Raw genomic sequence first — 22519 nt, 5'->3', positions numbered from 1 at the left:
AGAAAGAAGCTCTTTCTATATTTAGTATATTATTTAACGCTGATACTAAGTTTCCCGAAATATTTACGTAAAATTAGGAAGCCTTTCGCAAGTAGAAGAATACCAAGAATTATACAATTGATTAGTTTATAAAATAATTACTTAATAATGCGGAAGTATATTCTAAAGTATTCTTTCGCACTAAGGCTTCGGGGAACGATATTGCTAAACCGGGAAATTCGTAAGCAAATAAACTATTTAATAATAATATTAATTTCGTTCATATATAGTACCTATTACGGCGCTCGGAATAATAGTAATTATTATAGCGGTTATATTAATATTAAGAGGGTTCTACTAATTTTAAATAGTAAGCTATATATTAAACACTATTCTTATTATTTAGGCAAATACGTTGCTAATAAATAGCGTCCTAGCAAAATCTTCTTTCTCTTGTACGAAACGTACAACTTTTCTCCTTATAATTTTTTCTTATTTTATAATTGTAGCGGCTATAACGGTAGAAAATTCTGCAAGAATTCCTTTTGTAGCTATTTAAGTAAGTAGGCCCTATTATAGCTATTATAATAATTATTCATCCTAGTTTATTGGATTTATCATAATAGAACGTAATGTAATAAGGATAGTACAATTAATATAGGTACTAGTTATACAGTTTAATTAAGGTTCTATAAAGAAGGAAAGTTCTATTTAAAAAGCCGCTCTACCGGAAATGCGAGGTTTTAATAGAGGTTGTACAGATATAGCCACGGCGCCTCATAACAGCTCTAGTCGATGATTAGAGCGCTACAACCCGGGCCTTAGCCCTATAATACCGCGTATATAACCCGCCGCTAGTTCTCTAAACTATATTCGAAAGGCGTAACTCACACAATCTTCTATCACCTTTTTAAATAACTAAAAACGTACTCTATAATATTACAGATATAAGTATAGTGTAGATTATATAATTCTTTGGGGTCTTTTAATTATACGTCCATATTTCTCCAATTTTAAACATAATATTTAATATTTAAAAAGGGAATTATAATACCTTATCTTACGCCAAACCTAGCGTCTATTACGTAATATTAATTTCGAAGGATACGAAACGAACGTAAAAAAGCCTAATTATAAAGCGAGGTATCGTTTATCGACCTTTCTATTCTTGCTAGTACGTACGTAAAAGAATAGTCGAATTTAATGGTAACGAATACGTTCTAACTTATTTAACCCTTTTAATTGTACTATCTCAACTAATTATCCCTCTTCATAAACGTAATAATATAAGTACCGTCAATCGTACCAATATAACTATTAAAGGTATTTAAGCTAGGGTCTAATTCGATATTAGGATCCAAGTAGTTATCTAGTAGTAATTATATATACGCCGTATATAACTATTCGAATCGAAGGAGTATATCGTTTATAATAGCAAATACCGTACTCTAGCTAATCTAAAACTTGTACGAAGTAATTTATTGAGATTCGTAATGGGTCAGAACGTATAGAAAGATTATTACCTTCTAGTATACCGTCTAATATTAATTAGTTTCTAGACCGGTATAGTTTTAAAGCTATCGTACTAGTATATCGAAAGTATATCGATCCATTCGAAAGAATTATTTAAACTAGATAGCTGAACCGTAGTAGATTTTATTAATTAACTATCTGGCATAGTCTATACCATAATATATAGCTTCAAGAGCCTTCCTCTCCTTAGTACTAAGGATAACGTAAATAGTAATTGCTACTATAAAAGTAAAAGTAATTCGGTTAATACAACCCGGATCTATATCGACCGATATCGACGACTACAATTATATAGCGGTTATAGTATACTAGGGTTTTAACAACTAGGAATACAAAACTCGAATACGATTTAACCGATATAACATTTATTAATATAATAACCCTATTTATATTATATATCTTGGTATGGGAAACGCCCAAAAACTTGTAAAAAGACTCAAATTATTGGGTCTTATCTACTTTTCAGGATTCTAGTAGAAAATCTGTTAAAAACAATAAGATTCTGGGCATTCTAGCGATCTTTGGCCATTTCAAGAAGGTAATATGGCCTACATTAGCGGGTGACCTCCTTTCACTACCTTAGTTCAAATTTGGGCGAGTTTCCCAAAGTTTCCGCTGCCCAAACTGGTTAGTCCAGAAAAAAAATCGAACTTGGCACCAAAACCCCCTGTCTGGCAAACTTTTCCCAAGAAAAAGTTCGAGCCGATCTGGGCCTAAGATAGCCGCCATCAACAACCGGACCTGTGGAAGGGGGCCTTTCATCATTGTTACGAACAAGAATAGCGCTCATCGCTCAGACGGAATGTCTACAATTGGCAATCAATCATCCTGATCCAAGACGGACCGACAGCGTCTCGACCATGGTGGGCCCCAAGGTGGTTCAGACCATGTCTCTCCGTTCCCCGGCCCCCTTTTAGGCTCATCCCGCTGTTGTCATCTTCTTCCGGAGTCCGAGTCTGGCCTCCTGCAAGGTCCACTTTCTTCTGCACCTTGATACCGTTTTGACAGAAGTGTCATGCGCATTTTACATCTCAACCCCCTCACCCGCTCACCGTTCTGCAGCCACAAGTTTTGTTTCCCATCCAACATCAATTACGTCTACAGCGCGGTGTGCTCACAGGATCAAACTGGACACTGGCGGCGCCTAAAAACGGTCCTCTTAGGTGTTGGTGTAACGACGCCCCGGCGGCCGAGCGCATGCACCTGTGTTTGCTTACGATCTCATTTACCGAGACATGCCCAAAGTGAGACGGGAGGCAGGTTTTTACCTAGCAGGACGCTGCGTATGGAGAGAGAGACTTGGAGCAGCAAGTGGAAGCAACAAGCAAGGCGTCGGGCACCACGGCAGGGGTGTGTACTGTACATAGTGTACCCGTAATTTTCACATGTACAGTACTGTACTGGTAAACAATTTCGGTATGCGCATTTCAAATTGGCGTGTTGGTCGCTTGTACCAAGGTATCTTGACTGTTCTCCCGGTGTGCTTGCTCACAGTCCCCGAGTCCTTCTTGACAATGGAGGAAATGCCTTTACCGGTTTCCTGGAACCGCCTTCACCGATTGCAGAATGTTGGTGCGTTCTGTCATGTGTTAGAAATGAGAAGAAATGAGCATACGCTGACACCCCGCAGCGAAGGGCGACTGAGGGGAATTTACGCATGCTGGCAATTTCTTCCAGACTATTTGTTGATTCATCTCACCCTTCTCGACACCATAATCCGTTACCCATGGCGTCGAATGTGAGTGTCGATGATCTAACTACATTTACGTGAGGAAACAAGAAATCTCATATGCCTCACATTGAGCGCCTGAGGAGAACAACTTGAACAAAGCAACAGAATGTGCTAGGTTGAAGGGGAGCCGCCTTACTTATGTCAAGCACTTTGAGCTGCAACCAAGTTTGGCCTGTTCGAATGCCGGAAAGATGGAATGCGAAATGGACGGGGAGATGTTCCGGTTGCCAGATGACCACCGCTGTGGTTAACAACCGCCCAACTTCCTCCACAATCGGATTTTTGAATCTAAGGTACCTATGACCTAATCTATTTCTCCGTTAGACGACCAGCATCCTTTGCCGTGGCTTTCACCGTGAATGACGACGGGAAACTTCACCGGTTGGGTATGGCTGCTGTTACAGATCTACAATTCTACATTGCGGTCATGACACTGTGTATATGCGAACAGCATGTCTCCCGTTCGGTCCCGTAAATCGGGATACGTGGCCGGGATGGCAGTGAGCACGATGACGGGGTGGACCACGAGCTTTGGCCGGGAACCTGGGTATGAAAGTTATGTGGAATGCAGTGAGTTGACGACCGATGGAGGTGAGCACTTGCCCAGATCTCATATTCACGACATCTCACCTTTCCTCTCGATGGTCAGATGGCGGCCACCAATGCATAGAGACCTAATGGTGTTGGTGTCGCGGACATCGTCGAAGGAGAGCCAACACAACTGTAGGCAAGCGGCACAGACCGAAACAAAGCCCGCCAAGTTTGGCCGCGGGCGCGAGACAGAGTTGCTCTCTTCTTCCCCGTCACGGCGCTTGTCTGGCAGCCGGAAAAAGCGGTCTGCATGTCTGTAACCGGCTCAGACTGACCCAGCTAGCAACCCATCGCTTCTCATGTCCCCGGTAGGTCTGCGGAGGATCGCGACTCTCGAGAGTGGAATTCATTCATGTCTTAACAAAAAGTCAGGTCGCCGTCAAACTGATAAGCGCTGGCAGCAATGGCGCGTTGATGGGCATCAGTCATCACACATTGAGGGAGGGTTAGGGGCGATGTAGTTGGAAATAAACCAGACAAACCTGGCTCCTGGTTGCTAGCGCCCTTCTTGGCAGTCACGTGGAAAAACACTCCTGTACTCCACCATTCTTCCGCTCCTCAATCTGGCGGGCCTGGCGGGAACACCGAAAAAAAAAGTGTGTCGTTGCTCGTTAGTGCACCCACTTCCTCCGTCCTCGACACCCAACCGCGAGCATCGTATCACGGTTAGGAGAGGGTGTGGCGTCAATCTTTTCTTTTTTTTCTTTCCTTTCCTGTTTTCCAATCTCTCCTTTTCTGGAGACGACCATGGCCGATCTCCTTTCCCGGTACCTGGGGTCAGCCTGTCAGACCTCGTTCCTTCTCCCCGGGGTTGGCTGGGCGAGCTGGAGGCGTTCAGGCGAGAGCATTCCGCCGTCTGGTTGATGCACTTCATTTGACTGGAGCTTTCAAGTCCAGGGCAACCCCAGGTCCCGTCACGGTCCGCCCGTCCACGCGTGGGTGCTCTTCAGACTCCATCTCCGTCTTCCTCTCCGTTTCGGCGAAATTGAGAGCATCTTCTCGCCTAAAGTTGGTCTGTGTCATGTGCCGAGTCGGAGTCCTGTCCGATGCGTTACTATGTGCTGAAACAGATACTGATTGGTGATCAAGCTAGGTATCAGGTAGACACAAAGACCTGAGAACGGCACAGCGTACCAACAGACCGGGAATCATTTTCTGCGTGAGCAACAAGCCACCAACTTACGGCGTCTTCTGGTTGGCGTCCGGTCCGTGTTCCAATGCCGTACCAACCACCGTCGGGAATTACGAAGCTCAGCCAAGACAAGACAAGCCATGCCCCTAAAACGTTACCCAACATGGAGCCCGAGTTGGCGCTGTGACCTCCTCGAAGACCTTTTGTGCGGCCCACGCTGGCGGGGATGATCGAGCACCACGAGGTGACAGAAAAGTTGGGGTTCCCTGTTGGGCCACGTTGCATTGGGGGCCACAACTGTACCTTCCCGTTCCGCTTCTTCCCGGGCGTGCTGCATGTCCGTCATTGCCTCTTCTCTCCCAAGATGGAGAATGTACGGAAAGGTAATTGCCGTATCGTATTTACGAGCAACGTAAGATATGTCAAGAGGATGTACTTCGTAAAGCTGCCCTGGATGACTCGAAAGCAGCGCAGCACTTTACCGCAACACGCGCGGCTCCTGTACGACGACCGTCACCACTGCCATTCCTTCTCTCGCACGCCCGGCCACACACAGCAGACGGGCTATGAGGCCATTCTCTGAGCATGCTTACAAAACAGGTATCTTTGCAACCCAGAGATTATTGCACCGGCCGTGATCCAGTGGTCAGAAGACTGTCTCCACGCGCCCCATGCGGAGGGATACAATGACCTTGACGACACCAGCGAGAAAGGCCCGATTTCGCAATTGCTCGCAGAAGCCGAGAACCTCAGCTGCGACCTGGGATGATGCCACCGTTCGTGGGGCTGTGTCGCACACTACTGCAACCCGTCAAAACGTTAGCACCCTGCGAGAGACATGATTGGAAAACCCGGCAATGAGCGTTATCAAATTTCTGGTTGAGCTTCTGGTGAAGACCACTGCAGGGAGAACCGCGTTTGGACGTGCGGTAGGACGGAACGGGTGAGAAAAACGGGCGGGTTCGCCCGCCGTCCAAGTGACGCGGACAGGATGCGAGTCCATGCACATGGGAATGTGTATCGCCGAGTTTTGGGGAAGGCAGTCAGTCCCTGAAAAGATTCTTCTCGTCCCCGCCTCTTTATACGGTGGTCGTCATGCATCAAAAGTGCGCTACGCCGTACAATACACACTCCTGACACTCAAACCCCATGCGACGGATACCAGAGCACCAAATGTGATGAAAGCCGTCAGCACAGCTTGGTCACATTTTGTGAATGTCATGTCCGACAACCTTCGGCTTCACACAGGTTTCCTTGTCGCACTTTTATATTTGAGCAATTTGAGCCCTCACTCAATTCAGGTCGACGAGTCACAAACCGGTCGCTGTCCTTCCGGCTTCGTCTTTCCAGGTTTGCAATCGATCCAGGTAACAGAGAGCGAACGTCGGACTGTACAGTCGTACGGGGATTGGCGCTCGTTTGCCTAGCTAATGCTCAACTCGAGCTGAAAGGTGGAGAGAAGACGCCAGTCTTCTCGCCCACCTGACTGAGGCCGTCTAGCGATGGATAGGAAGGAGAGCATGAAACTGGCGAAATGGTACGGTACCATTTGATGCGCAGCCACGGCAGTAGATTTACCAGGAAGCGCTCGGATTAGGGAGGCAAAACGAGCAGGACCTATAGGGGGAAGCAATGCACCTTCTATCCCCATCCTGAGCGGACCGGACGGGCCCGTGAACTGTGACCATGGGCTAGTGTGAGGAGGACAGTTCCATCGATTGGTAGGGCAGAAGCAGAGTCTCGCAGGCAAATGGCGGTGTGCCTCCATTTCCGCCTGTCCATCACCAGCATCCATGTAGTTTTTTTTTCGCTCGCCATCAGTCATTCCGCCATCGAACCTCTGGATTGATCTCCAATGCCGTATCGGAAAGAAAAAATCGTCGACCACGGCTGTGAGAGGAACAGAAGAACAGGAGGATCCCAGGTGCAGTGAGCGCATGCAGTCTACCTAGTGCATGTTGCTGACTATTTCTTATGTAGGTGGCCAGAACAGAACATTTTCTACTAACATCCTCGGCAAGAGGGGTCAAGAGAGGCGATGGGGCAGGTCTTTAACAATGGGGATCCTGGACTCTCACTCGCATGAGCGACTTTTCGACGCATGGGGAGCCCAGTCATCTCACTGCTCATGAAGCCCAAGTGAAAAAATCCCGTCGCAAGCCGCCCACCCGTCCGCCGCCCGCCTGTTTTCTACGACTATCGTCTTCTGGCTAGAGGCTGGGTACCCGCCTACCCGGAGGTCGCCTGTGGTTGCACCGACTGGGAGACGGGCTTGATGCGGCATTCTTATCACAGCAGGAGTCTGGCACATACCGATGCGCTATGGGGCGTCGCGGGTGCCATCTTCAGGCCTGTCACTCAACCAAGGCAAGCGAGCGGCAGGCCCGAAATGTGAGATCTGACAGCTCCCGTTGCGCCGTCCGGGGCGGGCGCACGCGGGAAAATAGAATCCATGGCTATTTCCTTCTCTCGTGGTACCCAAATCTGGTCAGCATGAGACCAGTTCGCTAGCCTGGGAAGCACAAGAGGTCGGAATGGGCAGGATGAGAGGCACATCTCAATGATCAAGCCTCTGATGTTCAACGGACTAATCGATTAGGTACCCTCCATCAGGTTTCTGGTGAAGCCCAACCGAAACTGTGAGAGTGTGGAAGGACAAGAACACTGCAGGCGTCCGCGCAAAACTGTGCTACCCAAGAGTTCCACACCACTCGCAGGCACAATACAGACCTTGGTGAGTGCGGAAATGTGGCTGGCGTTGGGAAAAGGTTCAGCGGTTCGGCTCGAGACGACGAAGAGGAGAAACACTGGGAAACGAACGTCTTGCGCTCCCCGTCTGACCTCTGCGACAGGGAGACCGCATGTTGGAAACGGATCCCGGCCTCCCGAATTCGGTCTTCCGCCTTGACCGCTCGCTCGCCCAAGGCAACCGCATGTATCCCTACAGCGCATTTGCATACAGCAGGCGCGTATCGACGCCCATTATCACCCAGATACCTATCTACTGGTGTATTTCGGCAGGTGTACAGACGGCCAGCGCTCTGCAGCAGTTGGCAGGTAGTAGCAGGTGCAGAAGCAGTGAGGCCTAAACGCAATGGAAGCAAGGCGGCTGATTGTTTACTAGCAATCATGACCTAATCAACCACTTGCGAGGCCTGCCTATCATGGTCTCCGTTGATGGCCAATATGCTGCAGTCCTGGCCATGCTACTCTACTTTTGTCATCTCCCATCCTGCAAGCTGTCAGTCTTGGGACACACGTTACGGCGCGGTTTGGGCACGGCAAAAGAACGGAACTTTGCGTACATCCAAAAAGGGCCACTGGTCAGTTCCCCGTCTGCTGTTTGATTCTGTTCTCACAGGTGCTACCCAGCAGTGTGTAGGTTGTCTTTGAGCGAATCCTGCAGTCTTCCCGCCCTCTCCTCTCGGACTGGATGCCACACACTATACCTACAGCATACAACCCAGCGAGCCCTCTCAAATAGTTTCCAATTTGAGAGGTGGGTGAATAGCTCTGGAGGCAGTCTAGACCGACTGTAACTGGAGCAAACGAGCCAAGATGGTGTTGAGGACAAGGTAGCTCTGCCTCGGCTAGCTTGCTAGCCACACTTAGGTAGTGTACCACTGTTAGATTTTACGGCACGCTTCTGCGGTCCTGTGCGTTCAGTGCCAGCCAGGGTCATTCTCATACACTGCATTGTGCGTGATGCTTTCTGTTCCATTATCAAGGCTTGCCAGAAGTGCAGGAAACAGAGAAAACTGGATGACAGTGTGACGGATTGGGACTCGGAACGGAGCGGACACGGTTCAACCCGTATGCACATCTTGCTGATACGGGGAAAGACCGCACGTCCCTTATATTACGTATGACTCGGATACGTAGTGTTCGCTAACGAAGCTTTTCAACAATACTTGGTCCAACACGTCCGTCCTAAAGCGCCCTATAGCGTGCCGAGCGTGCCTATCAAGGCTCGAGCCAGGGTTACCGAGATCAACTGGAGAACAGCGTAACTCCTATCGCGAGGAGATATCAGGGGCTGCTGGACCGGATTCCAGTACTTAGGGGTTAGCGATGGCTTGGGTGGACCCTTTTGCCAACCCCCTCTTATAAAAAAGGGAGAAATTTTTGTGTAGGACAAACTTTTAGTTTAAGACAAGGCCCGGTTAGTACTATATAGAATTAACTATTAATGCCGCGTAAAGCTACTATTTATATTGTAAAATCGGATAACATTCTACACCGCAATACATACCCACTATTCATAAATCTCATCGTAAAACTATAAAATAGTAAATAATTTATCTATTTATAAATTAATAGATGAATTATTAAGCGTTTAATACGTATAGTACTTATAAATTTCGATAAGTACTTTAAAGAGTTGGGAAAAGCGCTTACTAAATATAGAAGCGCCCGTATATATTTCAATACTCGCGAACGTTTTAAACGCTTTAAAATATCGCGTAAGCCGCCGATTATTAGAAAGATTACTACTATTATTAAGGAATTATATACTTCTATATTTCACTATATTAAATCGTTAATTAAGTATAATAAATTAATTATTTCATTACGCTTAATAGGGAGGCCCCGTATATTAATACCCATTAAAGAGGATACTTTCGTATCATATATAACATTCTATTTCCAGGGAAACTTTCCTACATTATATTAAATAATTATCATAGTGGTAAATTAATCATATTCGTTACGTAGAGTTTTAAAAACTTATAATACGATGTAATTACTTAATTTCTTTAAAGATTACCCTAAATTAAAAATTACAATTTACTATACGGTTGATATTAAACAGCGGTTTTAAGAATTAAATAAAGATTCCGTTAATAAGTGGTTTAATAATTACAAAATTATATTTAAAAAAATACAATATTGATGGTAGTAATATTTAGAATTGTAATAAAATAGGTGTAAAATTAGGTTATATAGCAGGCGGGCGCGTAAAGATAATTATATTAAGAGAATTATTTGAGTATAAAGTAAGTTAATACAATTAAAAATATTACTTTACTAATTAAATTATATAGAGATAAATATTTACCGTTTTTCTTTATTTATTTCTAATTAGAAATTAACGATATTATTAATCAAAAGTCGGCTACCCTAATAGTTAGAAAAAATACAACTGGTAAAACTATCCTTATTTATATAATCTTTAAAACAGATTTAATAAAGGATTTTATTATTAACAATTTCGACGATTCTATACGGTTCGCTAAATTACCAATTAATTTTTCGAATACCGACCTTACTCTCAATTAATTAAAGTATTTTAATTAATATTCTTTCTATTTATTCCTTACTTTTACGAAATTAAAAGAAGAGGATAGCTATAAGTTAAGCAATAAAGGGTTTTCTTTCTAAAATTAGTTCGGGTATAATTAGTATAGAATTAACTATATTAATAAGAAGTTCGAAGATTTTAGTAATAGTGTCAGTTTAAAAAGGTTTTATAAATTAATCTACTATCTATTAATTATCGACGGATTTAATAATTATTATAGTATAAAAATTGAATAATATACTAATACCTTCGATATTATCCTAATAACTTTACCTCTTTATTTAATATATATAATATAATCTCGTAACGTTAATATATCTTCGTTCTTTAAAATTCACTATTAAAAAGTATTAAGGTAGTTTGTTCAACAGGGCGAATTCAACTTTACTCACGCTACGTTTATTAAATAGTTTAAAATTAACTTCGTCCTTATATTATCGTTTCGTCCCCTTATTAATTATATTATCCACGACCTTTTAACATATCCTTGATAATAATATAGCTATATATAAAATTTTTAATAGGTTTTTTTTAATATTAGGACGTAACTAATTAACTATACTAGAATCCTATTATAAATCCGAATAAAGTAGCTTAAGAAATCTAACCTCGCCCTACCTTCGTTATTTCTTAAGGAAGACCGCTTTCGAAAAACTACGAAAGTTATTATTTATATTAAAAATAAATATTATTATATATTTAATTCTCCTACGCGTATTTAATGTTACGCCGCTAAAGTCGTTATTTATAAAGCGCCGTTAACGTATAATAATATGTAAGAATATAACCGTTAGAATAGAGAGAAAGCAGCTAATTTCGAATATAAAATAAAGCGGCGGGTATATAAAATTCTTCGAAAGGGCGAATTTTTAAATCTTTTTAAGGAAGAACTTAACTAGAGAATTATAGAGAAGTAACGTAAAGAATAACTAATTAATAAAAAAAATAATTAATAACCGTTAAGGTATATAATAAGAAAATTTAGAAATAACTATATAATAAATAAATTAAAAATCTAATTAATAATAAAGGGAAGGTTATATAGAAAGTTTACTTTAATAATTAGAAAAAAGAGCTATTAAAAGATAACTATATACTGGTTTATAAAGAGGATATATTTAATAACAACGAGAAAGAGGAGAAGGAGGGGGGAGGGTTATTTATATAGGATATATAAGGTATACTAATACTAAAAATCTTTAAAAGGGTATAGAATAACCCCTCTTACTTCTTTTCTAATAATTCGGTTAATATTAATTTAAGTAATAATCTCTCTACTATTCAATACCCTTCTACTATTTAATAACCGCTAAAACCCCCATCTTCCCCTCCCTATCCACTTTAATAACCCACTATTAAAATTAATTTTTAAATAGCTGCCTATATTAATATACAAATTATTAATTTAATAAAGGAGCCTATTCCTAAATTTACTACTAACGTTATTATTCGTTTTAATATATAGATAATTAACGCTATATTTAAAGACGAAAATACCTTTATTAATAATAAGGATGAAACTATCCTTAAAGTAATATACGATAGGGAGGATGATAAAGAAGAAGAGGAAGAGGAAGAAGAGGAGGAAGAATATACTTTACTATTACTCCTATTAATTAATTACTAATTTTTTAACTTACCTACTACGTTAAAACCTTCCATACGAGTTGGGCTATTAATATTAATACTAATTGTTAACACCTCTACTCTATTAAAACTACAGTCTTTCGAATTAATACTATATTAAGGGGTTATAAAGTACGTTGAGGGTACTATAAGACCTCGTATATAGGTATAAAAGTAAACTATACGTATTAAAAATATATTAGTAAAAAGGGAAATAGTCGTAGAAGAAATAGTACCTATACTTATACTTATATTAGTACTTATATTAGTAGAAGAGGTATTAATATTTGTACTAACGCTAGAAAATAATAAAGATTGAAATTCTTTTATTTATTCACTTACTACCTAATTAAGTAATATACTAGACTTTAAATAGCTTTAAACGACGTTATATTAATATATAATATAGTACTTTATTATAGGGATGGGATAATTTATTAGTAGTTTACTATATAGGTTGTCCTAAACTAAAAGTTTATTCCACACAAAAATTTCCCCCTCTTTTATGAGAGGAGTTGGTAAAAGGGTCCACCCAAGCCATCGCTAACCCCCAAGTACCCAATCAAGCGAAAAACAAGACCCAAGGAATCGGCCCTAGGAACAAGGTAGCCGCATGAGTGTTTTCGACTGCGGACCGACGCGAGGGCCCATGCGATGCAGCTAGTGGGGACCGAACGATCCTCTTTTTTTCATCGATCACTCAATCCCTTGGCAGGTGGCCTTTCTTTCTTGGCTTCGTTCGCTTAGCTCCGCTCCGTTTCTTCGTTGGAGCTCAGCTGACTTGCGACTCGCTTCGTACCAAGCTTCGCAATGGAAACGGAGCGGTATTAAGGTATACGTAAATACGTATGTTAACAGGTATCATACGACGGTTATTTCACGTTTTTCTACTCGAACGCCTTTCGGTTTCCACACGGTACGTACCACACATCAAAACTCTTCACAGCCTCCCCGCGGACCTGAGGACCCATCGGGCGGGCAGTACGCAGTTCCCAGATTGCTGGAAACGCCATGATGTTCTGACAGACAAGACCACCTGATATGTCATGGTTGCTGTATGCGAGATGTCGGCGTTCGCAACTCATCACATCAGTTCACACCATCATTCTTGGCTCTTTGAAACCAGAAGTTAATCAAGCCAAACATCCTCTCGTTCATCATGCTAATATGGTAGTACAAAATACCTAGTACATACGCATGGTTCACTGCGGCGGGCTGCCGAAGTTAGCAAAGCAGTTGACAATTGCTTACACAGAGGTTGCCGTTGAGCTAACCTGTATATGTCACCACCAAACTTTCCCACATTACCAACGAGATTGACCCCGAGTGAGTAGCGCGGTGAGTGCAGGATCATGAAATAAAGTCCACCCTCTTGAGGTAAGCACTAGGTACTATTCCTTGTCTAGACCCCGGTCCATTACGTGCTGCTGATATTTCCCTCTTACTAATTGGGGTAGTATCTGGACGCATACAGCGACTTGCATGGATCTAACTGACTGCTAGGCGTGCTAGTGAATCCCATTTGTCGGTTCTGTTGGTTTCATTGCCGCTCCCGGCGCCGGGAAGAAAGGGTTCGGTTCGTCCTTTTTTTCCCCTTCGGCTTCTCTTCCATCTGACCTCTCATTGGTTGGATCACAAGTTTTAAGAGGTTACCGAGAAACTAACACCCCCCCTCCCCCTCCCTCCTCTAGCTCGATTCGTAGCTTTGTCCGTTTTTACGAACTGCTCCGGCTTTACTCCACACAAGTTACCAACGGACGGGGCTGGAGGGTAACATTCCAACCTCAACTTGTGTTTCCTCCTTCCGTGTGCCGTGCCAACGGGGCTTACGAGAGTGGAAATTCTGGAATAACGACTGCCTAGTATTTTGCATGGATCGGATCATAGCTACCGTGTTCCCTGAAATCCTTGTGTGCCGAGAGGATGCGATTTCTTCACTGGTAAAGAGGAATACCGTCATACACTTTTGTTGTGTGAAGGTCCTTCCCACTGGATCACCAGTCAACTCTGCGCTTGGAAAACTCCAGCAGAAGTGTAAACTACGGAGTACCTACTCGTCAGGGCTAGAAACGCCGTTCTGACCCCGTGCTTGCACGGGGTCAGGCACATTGATTCGCAAAAGTTTAGTACTTCCATCGGCAGCCAGTCTCGCCAGTTTAGGAGGGCGCCAAGGTACCCAAATCCCGGCAAAGCTTGGACCATACAAGCGATACTTCGGTCTTGCACCCAACTTGGCGTGTAGGCTGGGTATTTGCGAATCCATTTGCATTTGCGAATCAATGTGCCAGACCCAATGCGCAGCATTGGGTCTGGTAGGCGTTTCTAGCCCAGACGAGTATGGAGTATGCCTTTGCCCAAAGCTCACTGGCTCGATCTGGCGCTGCCTCCATCGGCTACTGCGTGTAAGCAACCGATGTGAGCGCTACAGCGGCGCCTATGCACAGCCATCAGTCGGGATCTGGGAATCGTGTTTGATTAACCCTCTTTTTCATGATGATGATTAAGTGCTAATCATCTTGCCAGTCTCACCATGTTCCGCAAGGATCGGAGTATGGTCCAATTCGAGAGTACCTTGCAGTGCCAGGAATTAAAATACTACTCAACCCTCAATGGGTGACTCCTGTCAAAGATGTGACGGATAAAAGTCATCGGACACGTGCGCCTGGAGTTGCACTTTGATCTTGCCGACCCTACATTACATCTCCCCTGGAAGCTGGAGGAGCCTCGAGCTTCTCTGCGGCCCTTTTGAGATGCGACTGGCTGGGGGGCTGGGGACTTTGGACCCAAGAGGATCGAACGCATCCCAACGGCCGGCCACGCCGTCAGCAGGCACCGCAGGCCAGCCAGAATTTTGGGTGGAACCGGGTGCGGCGGGCGGGCGGACGGACGGACGGGAGTCAATGCTACCGTACTACCGTATTGGGACCACGCTAATAAGCTAGTGTTCGCAGTTCCCTACAGGTTAACATGGTGTTGTGTAGATGGCCAAAGGTTGTGTCACGCCGAAAGAGTGATGATGCGCACCTTGTTCCCTACTGGAAAAGATGAGCTGACAGACCTGAGCTGACTACCCGACTATATGTATTAGCTTACATTTACCGTCATTTCTTCCCTCTCCATTCTCCCCGGAAAGTTCATCCCTTTGGTTTCCTGAATCTCTACAGCTTGCCGCTTCCACTTCTCCCAGATAGTGGAGTAAAACGAGATCGTGCAGCCAGATGACGGCGTTTCTCCTCAACAGCAAGATGACCATCGAAATCCCACAAGACCATGGAATAGGCGCGAGTGCCGTTCCTGGTTGAGCTGGTCAATCCAAACTTGCTCTGCTAGAGGAGCCACCTATCTGCCCTCCTCCTACCGACACACTACTGCAGCGATTGTGTTTCATCTGTTGGAGAAAAAAGTGCTCCCTGATGTCTGATCACTCGGGTCGGGCGGGGGTGGGGGATCCCATTGCTAGGTAAGACTGGTACATCAAGTCCGGGAGCTCTACAATTGGGTGACGGATTCGGTTCACAGCTCCGCTACACGTCTCCTTCACACTTGCGATGACCGTTGATCTTTTGGTCCCTTTTTTCCCAAGTCAATCACGTCGCCGGTGGGAACGGAAAACGGTACAGGGTTGTGGATGTGATGGAGAGAACTGTATTGGGATCCATGTCCGTACCGTTCGCTATGAGAAATGGTAACAGTGGAATACTTGTTAGCGCTAGGTTAGAAGTCTGACCTTAAATCACCGCCTAAGCAGGCACGTCGGAGATTGTTGTTTTATGACAACGCTTTAACTTTCACCAGCCTCCCTCTCGGAGTCCAAACGGTGGCTGCAGCCTACAAGTAACCAAGTTCATCACATTCTGCTCCCAAGATCTCACCCGGGAATACGGTTTAAAAACCATGGTGCTTCATCGGTTATTACCTGCCTATATCATGAATTGCTTACCATCCTTCATTCTCGCTTAAACTGCCAACCCGTGTCGTACGCGCATTGACACTCCCCGGGTCCTCCTTTCTCGTGGCCAATAAGATCCGAAGCGGCTACTCTAACCGTAGAAGTTTCTACGGATAAGGTGGCTCACCACATATTACGTTTGGTCTTATAGCACGCTGCACCATTACGGCACGGCAGCAGAAGGTGTCGAGAACATGAAGATGTCATAGGTGGACTACATGATGCATCTAACCAACTGTCGAGCGCCCAACTGTAGTTTGACGTGGGATGGATAAGAAACTGCGAAAGTTTGCGAGTGTTTGTCGGCCGCCGATGAGATTGTGAAATAGAAGCTCGAGAGTGTCATAAATATAGTAAAGAATATATTTACGTCCACAACGTAGTAGTGTATGCTCAGGATGCGTGCGGGGTCGGCTCGTTTTAGAAGCCGAAGCCGCAGAAGTCCGAGATAGAAGGGGGGCTTTCTAGTCCGAGGTCTTTTACCAACTCCCAAGTGTGACGACAATGAAGTGAACCAACAACCAGAAATTGCAGGGCTGTTGGTGTTGTATCATCATGGAGTTTCGGTTGGGAGGATTTTCATTTCATCCCGTACATTTGATGCTACAGAGTGCAGACATGCGGTCCTTATACGGAATGGTAATGCGGTAACATACAGTACGGAAGGCGCTAGTTTGAGTTTGTTTCACACTGTCTGTCATCTTTCTGTAATTTACCGTAAACTTACGGTACGTAACCCGTACAGCGGCGGGTCAGCGGCAGAACCCGCCGACTCCACCGTGCCCGCTTCCAGTTCTTGATCCGGCTTCGTCTCGACGACTTCACGACGACGACTTCAGACACACACCCTGCTACGCTAGGAGGCTGTTATAGCTACCACACGCATTGTCAACCACATCGACGTAAACCAGACTATCGACGAGACTACTTCACCTACCATGGCTTCAGAACAGAATAAGGAATACTTCAAGTAAGATACCCGAGGTCCCTGTTTGCTGGGTCAGGTTTGTGACTCAGGTCTATCCACCCACCCTTGTCTTCATCCTCAGGATGCCCTGCAGCTGCTGGTTCACAATTGGAAAGGAAACTGGCAGAAGTCATGATGAGCACGCGCGGATCTCTCGGGAGCAAAGACCATCAGCATGGGCAACCAGACGCTAAAGCCATATCTCTTATAGTAACGAAGCTGCAGCGTACGATGCAAAGCACGCAAAGACCCTGGACAGGATTGTCGAGGAGATCCAGGCCAGACTTGACTTTATTGGAGTCGACTGGGTAGATGAGGACGCCGATACAGGAAGCGTGAGGCTTCTGGATTATGCCTGCGGTACTGGAGTTGGTGAGTTTTATCCTTGGTGGCCGACGTGCTGGTTCTTGGAATGTCAGGGTATCAAGCTGTGAGGAAGACCGGAGAAGAGTCTTGAGTGACTTGGATATCTGAACGGCACAGTTGTGGGCTGGGCGTATTGGGGATGTCTGAGAAGCTAGCTCTCGGGTCTTACCTCAATGGCTTAGGGTTGGAGTGATTCTATACCCGCCCGACCTCTGGCTATCTTTTGCGCGACATCGCTAATCAGACGAACTATTGTAGTGTCTAGAGTGAGTTACTCCATTGTGATTGTCTCGCCATGGTTGAAGTGTGCAGAGTATTGCCTTAAGAGATCAGGTGTCCGACACGCAGTTTCGGTCTCCTTCATGTGGAAGAGTTTCAACATATTCACCACGTCTCTACCGCACCTATGATCACGGCATGTGGACAAACATCTAACAACGTCTCTAGGCTCTAGCTCCTTATACCACACAATGTGTCGGTATCGATCTCTCAGAGAACATGGTCGCTCAGTATAACGCCAGAGCTGAAAACCAGGTACGTACTGTGTTATCCTCCTATTTTGACACCGCCCGTAGGCAACGCAGAGCGTGGAACTGATCTTCGAGCCCCGATAGGGCCTTGCTCGCGACGAAATGTATGCCTACCAAGGCAACCTTCTAGACCCAAACGATCCCGATCCCAGGGAATTTTCCGGCTTCGACTTCCACCACTTCGACATCGCTGTGGTCGGGTTGGGCTTCCACCACTTTGACGATCCCGCTCTTGCGGCACAAAGGCTGGTCGAGCGGCTCCGGCCGGGCGGTGTTCTGCTGATCTTGGACTTTTTGCCGCATGGCAAGGTCGCTGATGTACGTCTGTTTCTCTTGACCTCCCTGTAGTTGACGTGGGAATATGCATGCCCGATGCGATGCACAAAAACTAGTAAGAAGCTAACAGATGTTGATAACAAACACAGGAACACCACGCTGCTTCGCATACGATCACGCACCATGGCTTCTCCGAGGAACAGATCAAGAAGATCTTCGAAGATGCTGGCGCCGGCAAGGACTTCGCGTTGGAGACTATCGGCATTGCCTTTAACCGTGCCACGGAACAGAGGCCCGAGGAGGTCCGCAGACAGGTCTTCCTTGCGCGTGGAACCAAGGACTAAGAGGAAGGAGGGCTTCATTTGGGAACACCATGTATGATAAGATGTGGTTGATGTTGAGGCTTAAATGTCAAAGTCATTTGCAAGACACCACTGGTTATCCTTGAAATTTTTGTGATATGAAAACTTCTCAGACGATGTATAATGACGATACTCAAGCAGAATTTTAATCAAGTTTATAAATACTTGCACGCATCTGGAATGAAGACAACGAACGAGTCATGCGGTGGCATATGGAGGATTGTTGGTAAATTTACCACCCCGACGCTGTCATCGAAAGCAACCAAAGCATGCATTACGGACAAGGGAAAAAAAGGAAGGAACAAAATAGTGAAACGAAAATCACAAATGCAAACGCTAACGTTGTGATAAAAGACAAATCTCAATTTCAAACCCAACAAAGGGAAAAAAAAAAAGATGGTCTCTCCCGCCGGGAATTGAACCCGGGTCTCGAGCGAATCGAACTAATGTTCAAGCTTAACAAGCTCACATACTGACCACTACTTGGGGGTTAGCGATAGCTTGGGTAGACCCTTTTACCAACCCCCTCTTATAAAAGAGGGGGAAATTTTTATATAGGATAAACTTTTAGTCTAGGATAAGGCCCGGTTAGTACTATACAAAATTAACTATTAACGCCGTGCAAAACTACTCATTTACATCGTAAAATCGAACAACATTCTATACTGTAACATATACCTACTATTTGTAAATCTCGTTATAAAGTTATAAAATAGTAAATAGTTTATATATTTATAAATTAATAGAGGAGTCATTAACCGTTTAATACGTATAGTACTTGTAAATTTCAATAAGTATTTTAAAGAGTTAGGAGAGGCGCCCGTTAAATATAGGGGCGCCCGTATATATTTCGATACCTACAAACGTTTTAAACATTTTAGAATATTATATAAGCCGCCGATTATTAGAGAGATTGCTACTATTATTAGAGAATTACATACTTTTATATTTCGCCATATTAAATTATTAATCGAATATAGTAAATTAATTATTTCGTTACGCCCAATAGGGAAGCCCTATATATTAACGCCTATTAAAAAGGATGCTTTTATATTATCACGGAGCGTGAGGGCACCGTTGGGGGTAGGGTAAGATATACGTTATTATACGAGGGAGAGAAAGGGAAGTGTACGTAGTGGACTAGCTATATAGGCGGGAACTCAGCAAGCTAGTCCGTGCGCGCGTACGTAAGGCTGCACGTAACTAGGATATATAATTAGTACGTAAGTACATAGCTCTAGGCCATAACACCAGCTCTAGTATAGCATATATACAAACAATATAGTATAACTACATTACAAGCTAGCCCTATAATATTATCCCCTCTTAAAAAAAGCTCGTAAAACTAAAAAAATCTATATATATATAAAATAATACCTTTTATTACTTCAATAATTCCATTTCAACCTTCTCCTCTATTGTTAATTCTTTTAATAGTACGCTCGGGTCGACTTCAAAACCCTCCTCGTTGTAATTTACGAAATAAACTTTTAATATACGCCTAGACTAAATATCTATTAATTTCCTTAAAATCCTCGCGAAGGCTACTTCCAAGCCCTCAATTTCCTATTTACCTAAAGTACCATCGAATAAGTATAATACTAATATAATTATAGCGGCGGTAATTTCCCGTTAAATAAGGCAGGCGGAGCGCCGCCGTAGGGGTCCTAGAACGGCCGGTGCTAATATTAGTACCGGGTTATTTTAAATAACGGTTAGGGTTCGAAATATTAATATATCCCAGATATCCGGGGGTATAAGTAAATTAGGGGATTCGTTATAAAAGCGTTAAAATATTTCCTTATAATTAATAACGTAATCTTTAGGCTCCTAAATTGGCTAATTATTACTTTTCTATTTAATTCGATAGTACTAGTAAAAATTGCCGCCGAACTAAGCATAATCGATAATCTTTTCGAAGTTCTATTCTTCCTATTCCTCGTAATTATCGGGTTTAATTATAACCCGGCCGTCGTTTACCTTTATATTTAACGATGTATTCCAACCGGAAAGACCTTTCCTAATTTATAACTATATTATAAATATATAGAATACTAAAAAATACTTGATATTTATCGGGAACGCGAAATATATTATATAATTTTTAATATACGCAACGCGGAAGGGGCCCTCCTATTAAAAGTAAAATTTCAAATATAAGCGCCCGTTAACAAAGTTTATTATATTTAATAAAGTTAAATCGCCAAAATAATACCTAGAGAAATCGACGCGTTTTTTATTAGTATTATCCTCGTATCGCTCCTATATATATTAGGTTTACTAAATTACAAAGTCCCAAACTCTTTAGAAGCGGTCCATTAATTCTAACGCTTTATAGTATTCTTTTAATTAAGCCGGTAATAAATTTAGGAGAAGTAATATATAGGGTTCAATACCTATTCTCAGATAGTAACTATAATTAGTAAAAAAAGGGTAAAATACCCGTTAATAAAAATATAGCGTTATTATTAGTAAATTCTATAATTAGTAATTATTTAACCTAGTCCGTTTATACCTAATTAATATAAAGTCGTAAGAACTATTCTATCTCTATATTAATCCGCTTGGTTTAAATATTAATTGAGGGGTAGAAAGCGGACGTTAACTTACAGATAATTAATAATCTCCTATAAAAAATAAATTAGAAACATAATATAGATTAGGTACCCCTATTTAATAGTACGCTATTTAGTAAGCCGTAAATCGAATAAATATAATTAATAAAGCGATTAATAAGCTTTTCCGCCTCTAAAATTACCGTTAGGATATAGTACTACATTTTAATTAAACAGTCAACGATAATAATAATATATTTAAAGGTTTAGCCAAAGTAAGTATTACTTAGTAATAGGGTAACGTAATCGATTATAATATCCTTCTATAGCGTTAGAAATACGGCTATAGGCTTAAAATAATTAGCGGAGCTTCGTTTTACTAATTTAATTTTTATATAGGGAAAGTATCCTTTATAGAAGATCCTTATATCGTTATATATACCCTCTTAGAAGAATTCATATTATAAGAATTCGTAAGTAGCGTTACAGCTAAGGTAACCCGCGCCCGGAGAATTATATTAGTAATTAATTAGCTAGAATTAGAAATCCTTATTATAAAGATCAATAATAACTTTATCCCGCCACTTTATAATACTATTAATAATATAATATTTAAAAAAAAGCCTACTAAAAACCCTTTTTAATAATCAATAACTATTAGCGTTTTACCCCGTTTATTAAATAAGAGATTAATTCTTATGAGAAAATAAAAGTCTTATAATTTGCCCAAATTAAATTATCGGTCGATTTATTATCGAAGTCATCTATACCTAATAAATAAAGGGAAAAATTAGCCGTAAAGTCCTCGAAATAACTATATTCGAACTATAAGGAGTTTCATGAAGTCCGTTTACGTATTACAAATTTATTATTTTCTACGTCGTCGGGGCGGTCGTTTAGTTTGCGGTTTAGTACGTTTAGGCGGAAGTTTTTAGAACTTAATATATATTTAATTAGGAAATTAAAACAGAATAAAAATTAGGACTACCACATATAGCGTTAGGTAAGTTATTTATTAGTTATAAAGGTTTATAAGTTCTTATAATTTATTAAAATATCGAATAGTTATTAAGCTCCTTCGAACTCCGGCCTCTATTCCTTTAAAACTTTAATAATAGCTAATAATTCTTTATTATAAACGTTATAATTATATTCTTAGGAAGTATATTTAGTTAAGAAGTAAACAATCGGGTAGAGGATATCGTCGTTATTGTATTGTAAGAGGGTACCGCCAGCGGCCTAATTAGAAGTATTTATTTCGATAATAATCTTTTTAGTCTAATTATAGATTTTAAATACGAGGCCCCTGGTAAAAATTTTCTTTAGAGATTCGAAAGCTTTTTAATAATTGTTATTCCAAATCTAAATTGTATTTTTCTTAATAAATTTGTAAAATAAGGTTACTATAGTTGAAAGATCCTTTATAAAACACCAATAGAAATTCGTAAAGCCTAAAAAGGATTATAGGGACTTTTTAAACTCGGGCGCCTATTAGTCAGTAATTACTTTAACTTTCTCTAAGTCTATTTTAATACCGCTCGGCGTAATAATAAAGCCTAAATATTTTATACGTAACGTATAGAATTTATACTTATCGATATTAATATTAAGGCCCACTT

General features: G+C 42.4%; 4 protein-coding genes across 4 annotated transcripts; 2 read left to right on the top strand and 2 right to left on the bottom strand.

Annotated features, from left to right (window-relative positions):
- Window positions 1-3548: 3548 nt before the first annotated feature.
- B0H65DRAFT_437844 (uncharacterized protein) lies at window positions 3549-5252 on the bottom strand (the record flags this gene model as incomplete). Its single annotated transcript, XM_062825338.1, has 2 exons — window positions 3549-3650; window positions 5019-5252. The coding sequence occupies 2 exons, from the start codon at window positions 5250-5252 to the stop codon at window positions 3549-3551; spliced, it is 336 nt and encodes a 111-aa protein (XP_062685876.1).
- A 2217-nt stretch (window positions 5253-7469) lies between these two features.
- On the bottom strand, window positions 7470-8331 carry B0H65DRAFT_14980 (uncharacterized protein). The gene has a single exon (XM_062821062.1). The coding sequence runs from the start codon at window positions 8096-8098 to the stop codon at window positions 7577-7579; it is 522 nt and encodes a 173-aa protein (XP_062685875.1). The 5' UTR covers window positions 8099-8331; the 3' UTR covers window positions 7470-7576.
- B0H65DRAFT_584292 (uncharacterized protein) lies at window positions 7820-8643 on the top strand. The gene is made up of 2 exons (XM_062830892.1): window positions 7820-8290; window positions 8350-8643. The coding sequence occupies exons 1-2, from the start codon at window positions 8145-8147 to the stop codon at window positions 8504-8506; spliced, it is 303 nt and encodes a 100-aa protein (XP_062685874.1). The 5' UTR covers window positions 7820-8144; the 3' UTR covers window positions 8507-8643.
- Window positions 8644-16601: 7958 nt separating this feature from the next.
- B0H65DRAFT_448626 (S-adenosyl-L-methionine-dependent methyltransferase) lies at window positions 16602-18414 on the top strand. The gene is made up of 6 exons (XM_062825910.1): window positions 16602-16814; window positions 17023-17183; window positions 17436-17443; window positions 17625-17711; window positions 17792-18025; window positions 18133-18414. The coding sequence occupies exons 1-6, from the start codon at window positions 16783-16785 to the stop codon at window positions 18325-18327; spliced, it is 717 nt and encodes a 238-aa protein (XP_062685873.1). The 5' UTR covers window positions 16602-16782; the 3' UTR covers window positions 18328-18414.
- The last annotated feature ends 4105 nt before the right edge of the window (window positions 18415-22519 follow it).

This window comes from Neurospora tetraspora (assembly GCF_033439725.1).
Source record: "Neurospora tetraspora strain CBS 560.94 chromosome Unknown B0H65scaffold_1, whole genome shotgun sequence".
In the NCBI taxonomy this organism is placed as follows: Eukaryota; Fungi; Ascomycota; class Sordariomycetes; order Sordariales; family Sordariaceae; genus Neurospora; species Neurospora tetraspora.
Note: the sequence above shows the minus strand (reverse complement) of the source record. Positions and strands in the feature narration are given on the sequence as shown.

Excerpts from the sequence above, each read along its gene's own strand:
- B0H65DRAFT_584292 (XM_062830892.1), top strand. The coding sequence starts at position 8,145 with ATGGCCAATATGCTGCAGTCCTGGCCATGCTACTCTACTTTTGTCATC. Across the intron at positions 8,291-8,349 it reads ACATCCAAAAAGGGCCACTG|GTTGTCTTTGAGCGAATCCT; the intron begins GTCAGTTCCCCG and ends AGCAGTGTGTAG.
- B0H65DRAFT_14980 (XM_062821062.1), bottom strand. The coding sequence starts at position 8,098 with ATGATTGCTAGTAAACAATCAGCCGCCTTGCTTCCATTGCGTTTAGGC.
- B0H65DRAFT_448626 (XM_062825910.1), top strand. The coding sequence starts at position 16,783 with ATGGCTTCAGAACAGAATAAGGAATACTTCAA. Across the intron at positions 16,815-17,022 it reads CAGAATAAGGAATACTTCAA|TAACGAAGCTGCAGCGTACG; the intron begins GTAAGATACCCG and ends TATCTCTTATAG. Across the intron at positions 18,026-18,132 it reads CGCATGGCAAGGTCGCTGAT|GAACACCACGCTGCTTCGCA; the intron begins GTACGTCTGTTT and ends TAACAAACACAG.